The sequence below is a fragment of the Histoplasma capsulatum genome, genomic scaffold (assembly GCF_000149585.1).
Source record: "Histoplasma capsulatum NAm1 scaffold_1 genomic scaffold, whole genome shotgun sequence".
Classification (NCBI taxonomy): domain Eukaryota; kingdom Fungi; phylum Ascomycota; class Eurotiomycetes; order Onygenales; family Ajellomycetaceae; genus Histoplasma; species Histoplasma mississippiense.
Window position 1 is genome coordinate 1,954,063 of NW_001813982.1, and position 9,468 is coordinate 1,963,530.

Genomic DNA, 9,468 nt, shown 5'->3' on the forward strand with positions numbered 1-9,468 from the left:
GTAAGGTAAACCCTGGTGTAGATACGGAGGTGGCAAGTGAGGGAGGAGGGGTTTGGTTCTGGGTATGGACGTGATCAATGTGATTAGGCGCGGGGATAGGCGTTAATATGGAAGGGTCAGAGGAGCCATTGCCATCGGCATGCGGTAGAGTAGGATCGACAGACGTAGAAGAGGTTGATGTTGACGTGGACAAAGTTTTAGTCGTAACAATGGGCTGGGGAAGAACACCAGCGCTTTCGATGGACAGATGTATTTCAGATTCCATCTTAGGGGTATTCGTAATAGTCGGCCCTTTAAAGTCATCGTTCTGAACGACAGCTTCTGATACAACCATTCCACCTTGATCCTGGGAATTGGCGGTTTGTACGAAGCCATCCACGTCACTAAACGACCGCTTCCGTGACGATGCCGGCGAACTCATAGAGCCCGGCAGCGGTTCGCTGCCCATGGTGGTAGTCAAAATGTCGAAATGGTGTCGCTTGCGTTCTCCAAACTTAAATAAGGCCGTTTGCCAAAGTGATGTGTAGCGTAACTGTGCCTGACTTTCACAAAGCGACGGCCAGTGAAGCAAAGGTGAATGTAGTGTTGACACGGAAATGGCTCGGTGTTCTGACTCAGACAAGATTTGACACTGGAAGTAATCGAATAAAATGGGAGTTGTGGCGCATCGGCGTGCAGCTCAGAGCGAGTTGAAGTTGAACCAGAAATTCACGACGCGTTGATGGCTGATTTCGCGTCAAATTGGCGACAGTCAGGTGATATCGCTTCGAACTCGACTGGAGGCCATATGTAGCAACTATAACCTCAACAGCAAATGATACAAAAAGCATTGCTCAGTTGATTATTCGATAACAAGGTCTAAATTGATGGTGCATTCACTACTCAGACCTGTCATAGGATAGAAGGGTACCTAAGGAGGAGCAGATCTATCTATATGTAGATCGAAATAATTTAACCCCCGCCCAAAAAATTACGCTTGCACTAATATATTGATATAAATCAGAAGCATTATCATTAGAGATGGGTAGCTTTTCCTCTAACCCCAGGAGGGTGAATAATAATGAATGATGTAAAACAATGAATACGACAAGGTCGCAATACCACTATGGGCAGCTTAAAAAAGGACAATGTGGCTTGGATATCAAAAAGGGTGGGAAATGGGGAGGCGTCAGACGAAACAGCAAAAACAAATTCGCAAACAAAATTCCGAACTTATCTACGTTGATGGTGCCTGAGTGATACCGGGTGGAAGTAAAGTTAGGGTCTCCCGTTGAGGACCGGTGGAAATAAAGAGCATCGCTTGCGGGAAATTCGGGGTAAATGTTGCATTTCCCCTTTGTCTGAAGGAGAAAGGATATTGATTTTTCACTCTTTCCTCATTGCAAATGCCGCTAGGTGCAAAAAAAAGTGTGAAGCAAAATAAATAAACAAAATAAATAAATAACAATGCCCACTGGTATATAGGGAATATTGAAACCACGTGAAACTTACTTCAGGCAAGATGGATTAAGAGCGAGAGAATGAGACGAAATCACATTATGCCAGCCTTACTCACTCGCAAAAAGGAAGAAAGAAAGCAAGAAATAAAACTAGAAAGAAAAAAAACTGATATATGCACCTGCCCAGCTCCCCGCGTCTCCACCATCCAAATATGAAATGGGCATGGCACACTGGACAGTAAGAAGCAAACAACGCTGTCCACCATTTGCCTTCTCAGTCACTCAAGTCTGGATTCGCAACAAAAAGCCTCACATTGCTCATTCTAGTGGATCTATCATCCACACTTCCCCTCCGTTTAAGATCGTCCAGTTTTTTCCCTCTGCCTGCTGCAGCAGCGGCTCCGCTTGGCGCGCCCATCTCCGTAAGCGCACCGAAATCTTCTTCCAGGTCATTGGCATCACTCTTCATGCTCGGAGCACGGTCAGAATTCGGCCTGTCCTCATTCGCCACTTCCAGTGACGACGATGCCGCTGCTGAGCCGTCATTAGCGCCAGCGAGGTCTTTTTTGCTGTCAAAATATGACCTCTCCTCGTCGAGTCCCAAAGGAGCGGGTGTCTCCACAATTTCAGGAATGTCAGTCTGTATCCGGTCTGCAGGGTCCATATTTGGCGGCGTGTTACTGTTACTACTGCTGCTAAATCGGCCCTGCTGAGGTCTCTGGTAACCACTAGGAAAGCGGCTGCTGCCTGTGGAACTCCGCCCGCTACCCGTTCGGCGATGGAAGGCGGGTCCGTCGGTATCCTTATCATCTTCGGCGTCGCCAATCTCGTTAGCGCTTAGTCGAAGAGGTACGCCTGCACCAACCATGGTGCCCGTGTTATAGTTTATGGAGCGCGAGGCGGTATTGTGTCGTATTTTGCCGGTGCTGACCAGCGTGGCGCTCCGACCACCTCCACCATTCACTTCTATGGCTGCCCTCTGCTTTGCCGCTCGTCTCTGCGCGACTACCCGCGGGTCTTCTTGCTGGGCACGGTCACACCATACAGTGGCTTTTTGTTTTCGCATGAGCGCGACGTAGCCAATAGGCGCATGACCAGAGCGTGACGAGGAGCTCCGTCGGACGTCAGCCTGGGGATTAGTTTGAGACCCATTTCCTCCAGTAGAAGTGGTCGATGTTGTCGCATTCGAGGGGGTTCGCGCTGGGTAATTAGGATTCGTGGGCTGGGACTGCTTGCGCTGTTGGTGGTGGAAGGGAGGTGTTTGCTGTTGTTGATGCATTTGGTTTGGGTAGTACGAGGAAGACGCGACCTGGGGCCGGTTTTGATATGATTGTGATCTCATTGTCTGGTGCTGACGATGTTGCTGGTCAGGAGAACCAGAGGAATGGAATTGTAGGCCGGCATTTCCATGATTAATGGGTTTTCGGTGAGGGATTTGCAGCATCGGAGAACGATAATCAGCCATTTTTAATCCCCCGTTTTCTTTCTCATCAACTATTACTCGATTAAGGGAATCTCATATAATTTCCAGAGAGTATTGTTTTGTAAAAATGAAAAAATGCGAATCAGCGAAGCTGAAATCTCCGCGGATAGCGTTGATCCCCCGCTGGCAAACAAGCGTGAATTGTCGCTGGATTCAGGGAGGGGAGTTGATAGGCTGCCAACAGTTCTCGCGACTGGATCCAGTCAACCATCTATCTATCCCTACGGTCTGGAAGGGACAGCTTATCATGTCAGCATCGATATATTTTTCGGAGCAGGAAAGGAAGAGATCGGAAGACGGCGCCACAAACAACAGCAAGGAACGCCCATGAGTTTTGCAGACGATTGGGGAAAACACGAAGCTATATAAAAGAATACACACACCAGAACAGTTCGAGGGGCACCCAAACACTCAAGCAAGCAGTTTCAAATTCTCCAGAGCCAACAATGAACGGCAAAACATGCATGTGTTCCTCCAAAGTGGTTCTATCTCTCCATCCTGAAACTGACGGCGGCTCTCTCTGGTGTGTGGATGCGTGCAAACAAACAAGCGGCTGTCGAAGGGGACTCGGGCAGTTGCTGGAGGGAGCGATGGGAGTAGAAATAGGTTTAGCTGCAGCAGATTCAGCCAGCCCGAGCAACAAGCAGCGGAGGGAATGTGATCAGGGGCGATTCGGGCGGACTTAGCGGACAAGCGGGTCCAAGGTTGACATTTGTCGAATTGGGTGGTGGAGATCTGGTGATCTGGGCTGAGCCACAGCTGGAGTACCGCGGCCAAGGAATCTTAGCGCTCAGATTCTGTGGTGAGTGACCTGGTGTCGGGTATCTGTGGCTGGTGGTAAGCCCTAGTCGTGGCTGAGGCGAGGTTTCTTTCCTCATTGCCAGGTTACATTATTGCGTGCATGACTTAGTCCATGCCATTGTTGGTTGACGCATTTACTTGTTCGCACTTTTTACAACGCATCATCGCAGCGTCTCTCTTCGAAAACCTCCCGGGATAACATGAAAAGCCTCCCTCATTCTCCCCGAGCCGGCACAAGCCTGAAAGCTCGGATCCCAGAGCTGTGGCCAGCAATGGGAACAATGTGGTTAACATCTCATCCATCGGATGTGTCCTTCTCTTCTCCTTGGCCACGATTGAGGGTTGTCACTGGAGCCTACATAGTATCAACGCAATAGGCCGAATGCGGGAACCCCTTTTTGGCGCCAAATCTGATTAACCCATGTATCGAGGGTGGGCCAAAAAAAAAAAAAAAAAAAAAAAAAAAAAAAAAACATCATTCTCAGCGTCTTCGAGCCCCTTGTTGACAAAATGATGTCTCAAACTAAGGTCCACTGGACCAGAGGGCTGCTGCAGGGCTAGCTCCACAGTTCGCGAATGAACAAAACGTCAGCAAAAAACAAAGAGGTCTGGTTCTTTGCTTTAACCTCTGCTAACCAACAGGATTTTTTTTTTTTTTAATTCCAAACAATTTCCCGGGTTTTGCATCCGGACACAGGAACGAACAAATTCTTTTCACTCTCATTATCCATCATATTTCCTCCCAATGACGTCTTTTTTTTTTTTTTTTTTTTTTTCTCTCTCCAAAGCAATGACATTGATGGGGCTCGACGGCTTCGACATGGGTGGAGGATGCCTGTCATGATCCTTGCAAGCTTAATTTTTGGGTCACTTCAAGGGTTTTGTTGGAGGGTTTGGATTGGTTCGTTCGTCCCCTCTTATACCAGCATGGCGCTGGTGCTATCGAGCTCTTTTACCCTGTGGCCTCACAGTATCCCGTGTCTGGGTGAGGATAACGCATGATTTACAGGTCGAGAAATGCACAAAAGACACTACAAAACGCAGTTCGCGGACTTTCCAACTGTGGAAGGAAGTAAATAAATAAATATTCAGTCCGAGTGAGGATTTTGTCGATTACCGTGGCGAACAATAATAATGAAGTGACGCTACAACAATCCCTGCTGGATATCCTTGCATGGATTTAAACTTCCCCTAGTCTTCTCCTCTCCTTCTCCATGGTTACATGACTTTGTTTTGACAACGTTGACTCTCACGCAGTTGTCTTTTCTTCAATCACTTCTTTCAACGCCCGAATGCCGAATGAGGGCGCACAATGCAATCCTAGGAAGATATCCAGTGCCTTTCGTACAAACATGCGAAGCTTTACATAACAAAAACTATAACCCTAGCTGTCCTTTCAGCTTTGACTCTCGTTAACATTACATCCATCATTCATCAGTATTGTCGTTCTTGTCCCTCAATCTGCAACACTTTGCCCAGCCACCTTGAGCTGAGAGCCTCATGGATTGGAGACAGTCGAAAGCTTGGGCCCACTTCTTGTGGTGCCTGTTTGGTGTAACAAGCATTTTTCTCGGATCAAGATGAATTGGCAACTCTGCTTTAACCTACTCCGTACTCCGTACCACTAGTACCAGGGGTTCAAAATTGGGGAGAGGAAAATCCTGATCTCCCTTGGTTTTCCCATTCTACAACTGTCCAATACATTCCCTTCAAACCTTTAATTGAATGTGATTCTCTAAACGCCATTGAACGATTCGTCCGGTTAAAATTGGTCCATTATCTATTCCCATAGACATCTGGCCGGACATGTCTGGCTCAGGCAACCTGGCAGCGAGATTGCCCACTGTTTTGGAAAGATGATGACCGCCAAAACTCAACGGCGTGGGAACTATGGGGTCGTGAAGCGAGACCGATAGATAGCTTCCCGTCACTGTGTTGCGGGATGGACATACTTCTTAACCTCATCGGCATGAACAGTCATGTTATCATCCAACGCGAGGCGTGGCATTGGCTCTGGCGCATTTCTCTGCGGCCTCAGAAATGCTTCGCGCGCCTCCCAGGTCTGAGAACGTGATTCGGGAGAATTTGAGTGCAAATATGAGTCGGTTGCGGTGTTGTGCTGTACGGTATTTATAAGGTCATATGCATACATGGATTCTTTCCCCCTGTTTGTAGTGACCGAATGTCAACGATTGCTGGTTGGAGTAGTAGCACCGGCAGCAAATCCATGCAAAGTCTCAAAAGAAATGTCATTCTGCTAAAGAGCATCCTTTTAGTGACCCAGTAGCTCCCGCTCTGCAAACTGACGAACGGCCATTCAGATAGTCCTACCTAAAAAGGATGCCCCGGCAGGGATCGCCATGGCCCTGTTTGGAGGTCTTCTGTCCTCGTCAGTCTTTATATCCCTTGGTGAAAATATGTTAACCACCCAGTTGGTGAGCATGTTTCTAGGTTGACCCGCGCCTCTCTCGATCCGAGCTTCATTCATTCAAGCAGTGCGACGACGCTGCTCCATCGGCTTCCCGTGGATCATCTGTCGAGGGGGACTCGTAGTATACTGTACAATGAGTCGCTGGAGGCCGTTCTCCAGATCGGGCTGGCCCTGTCATGTATCTGTGTCCCCAGCGCATGCGCATTAGAGGGGAAAAATGTTGCACCACCTTGGGCTAAGGACAACTCTGATGGAGACGCCGCTGAAAAGGGAGGGAATTCATCCAAACAGGGAAAATGGGCTAGGGTGTTACATTTAGGAATTGTTTTCTGAGAGAAGATGAGTGTGTCAGATAAACGGTTTGTTTGTTTCTCCTCTGCCATCTCTACTTCTCCATGTTCTTCTCTAGGGAACATTGAATGAAGGTATCCTGAGCCTCGGAGTCAGGATGAAGTAACAGAGCTGCATCGAGAGTGTTTTGACAGCAGTCTGCCAACCGATTTGGATGAGAGTGTGGGTTTATTGGAGCATACTAGGGTAGACAGCGATTAAAAGCCTGATCGAAGTTTCTTATCACATGGCAACAATGTCGTCTTGTCATTACGGAGACAACCTTCCATGTTGAGCGAGCTATATAGACCATTCGGAGGGTATTATGTGGTAGTGTTGACGGCAAACCACCGGGGTCAAAAAATAGGATGTTGGATAGGTCATATTACATGTCTGTATTGCAATTAAGAATTTCTCCGTGAATGCAGGCACGGGATAAATTAGATTCCCACAAACAACAAGAACCGAGTATAGCCTCTCTAAAATTTTACACTGATTTCCATTAAATTATCCTGGAAATCCCTTTGTAAAAGTCAAAGCCAAACTCTACAACTTCGACCTTCCAACAATCACCAACGCCCCGTCTTTAACCTCATACTCCTTTCCCCTAACCCACCCACACCAATCCTCCAACGTCATCTCCCCGCCCTTACTGGGGCTCAATCCATCACTCGACCAGCCGCCCTCCTCATTCGTAAATCCCAGACCTGGTGTCTCTGACAATCCCACCGCTAAACGCTGCTCATACCCGCCCTCTTCTAATTCTTCATTCTCTAGCACTGGGGTAGCACATGCATCGGTCCCGTCAAAGATACTCTCCCACTCCCTTCGCGCCCTCTCCTTGAACCTCCTTGTAAACACGTCACGCATATACGGCCAGGTGCTAGGATCCTCACGTAATCCACTAGAGCCTGGCGGCAAGATATCCTCCAACTTCAAGCTTAATCCTTTCAGCAGCGCCGCAAAAAATTCCGGCTCTAACGCGCCGACGGCAAAGTACTTGCCCGCATCCTTCGTCTCGTAGATGTCGTAGTAGGGACATCCGCCATCAAGAACGTTTTGACCGCGCGGGGAACCCCACATCGGCCTCTTCTGCAGTAACCTTGGGAATGTAGCTAGGTAGGCAGACCCGTCTACCATATTTGCCTCGACCACCTGACCCTTCCCCGTACGATGGCGCGAAAGGAGTGCAAGCAAGATACCGAGGAAACACATGGCGCCCCCTCCCGCAAAGTCACCGACAATGTTGCCCGGTGGATAGGGCCGTTCACCGGCACGCCCCAGCAGGGCCAGCACGCCTGAGACAGCAATGTAGTTGATATCATGGCCAGCCATGTCCTTGTATTTCCCATCACGGCGGAAGCCTGTCATGCGGGCGACGATGAGACGCGGGTTCCTTTTTAGGAGCACATCTGTGGGCGATAGGCCGAGTCTCTCGAGGACACCAGGCCGGAATGGGTCGATTAGGATATCTGCGTGGGAGATTAGGGAGAGAAGAAGGGAGAGCGATGCAGGAGATTTGAGGTCAATGCTTATGGAGGTTTTGTGTCGGGTTAGAGAGTCAGAGGTCTCAGGGGGAAGGATGCCCGGGTGATTGGAATGTGCCTGTGGATGTGGGCGGTCGATGCGTAGGACGGAGGCGCCATAGTCGGCTAGGAGGAGGCCGGCAAAAGGAGCTGGTTGTGCCTTAGGTTAATAATGGACTTTGGCAAGGATATCAGTAAATAGCCAAACTTTTGGGCCTACTGGATTTGCATTGTCAATTGTGGCTTACCTGGAGCTAAACCAGCCAGTTCAAGGACTCGGATGTCTTTCAGAGGTGGTAATGGATCGGATGACATTCTGTTCGGCTCGAGCTGTATCGCACACGGCAATCTTGAAGGCGGTAGTAACAAAGGATGACAGTGTCAGCCATTCGATGATCCCGTCGAATATTGGCGGATGATAAGCAGTCCATTTATTCCGGTTAAGTATCCGCCAGCGTATTTAATCTTCCCGGACTCCGGTCAATGGAGAGAAGTAGCCCGAGGTGAGCGCAGGAGGTGGAGACAAGGATATCACATGACCCCAGAACGTGTTAGTGGTACTACGGCTACCCTATCACGTGCCCCCCAACATATTGTGTTGCTCTCGCGTAGTTAGTTTTAGTAATGATAACAACGTTATCCTCCCACAGAACGCAGCAACATACGTTGTCAGCAGAGACAGCAAGACAGCAGGAAAACGTAAAACAGTCAAGTCTGCAGATATCGATGCCCTCTTATATTCGGCACATGAAACCAGCAATGCATTGCTTAGGAAATGTTGTTGTTGCTCGGGATAACGAATGGATGTTCCCAGAGCGATGCTCGGCAACGCTCACAAAAGTGCTGAGTAATCACGAATAGCCGGCGGTAATTGCAATCCATTTGCTTGCTCGATCTTGACACTGTCTTTTAAGCAACCTCGTCAACCCCAACCGCATCTGTTTCTGGATCTCTATGAACAGGAACAGGAAGCCTCTTGGCTGATGCGAGGTCTTCTGACAGGAGGTGACTACCAGGTGCATATCGATATCCCGGGTGGGGTTGCACATGCGATTATCCCCGAATCCAAGTGAGCGGAGGGCAATATATTGTGCGATCATGCCATTTATTAGTCAATATCCCAGGAGTTCCTATCTCTTCTACTTATAAAAAATCCATGTGGAGTCTGCTGTTGACTCGTACGCAGTTCATAGAAGAAAGAAAAACAAGCAACTCAACACATCCCTTTAAGTGTCGCTCTTGATATCGATTTCCCCAGTGAGACTGGTTGTAAGTCGGTGTCTCTTTAACGTCTCATACATTCAATACAACATGTTGGAAACACCTTGGCTTTCGAATTACAGCATTTCAACCCTCATAAGGATGCAAAGATATAAGAGAATTTTAAATTCTCCAGATGTACTCTGTACATGAAAACAAGAGATTGATTATATTTATGAACATTAAGCTTGCTGTTCA

The 9,468-nt window shown here is 48.4% G+C and overlaps 3 protein-coding genes across 3 annotated transcripts; 1 reads left to right on the plus strand and 2 right to left on the minus strand.

The window, feature by feature from the left end:
- Positions 1-1,713: 1,713 nt before the first annotated feature.
- Positions 1,714-2,904, minus strand: HCAG_00562 (predicted protein; the record flags this gene model as incomplete). Its single annotated transcript, XM_001543466.1, has 1 exon — positions 1,714-2,904. The coding sequence occupies one exon, from the start codon at positions 2,902-2,904 to the stop codon at positions 1,714-1,716; it is 1,191 nt and encodes a 396-aa protein (XP_001543516.1).
- Positions 2,905-3,368: 464 nt separating this feature from the next.
- HCAG_00563 (predicted protein) lies at positions 3,369-3,608 on the plus strand (the record flags this gene model as incomplete). The annotated part of the gene is made up of 1 exon (XM_001543467.1): positions 3,369-3,608. One exon carries the CDS (start codon positions 3,369-3,371, stop codon positions 3,606-3,608), a length of 240 nt encoding a protein of 79 aa, XP_001543517.1.
- A 3,422-nt stretch (positions 3,609-7,030) lies between these two features.
- On the minus strand, positions 7,031-8,325 carry HCAG_00564 (alpha-methylacyl-CoA racemase; the record flags this gene model as incomplete). The annotated part of the gene is made up of 2 exons (XM_001543468.1): positions 7,031-8,160; positions 8,259-8,325. 2 exons carry the CDS (start codon positions 8,323-8,325, stop codon positions 7,031-7,033), a joined length of 1,197 nt encoding a protein of 398 aa, XP_001543518.1.
- Positions 8,326-9,468: the final 1,143 nt, after the last annotated feature.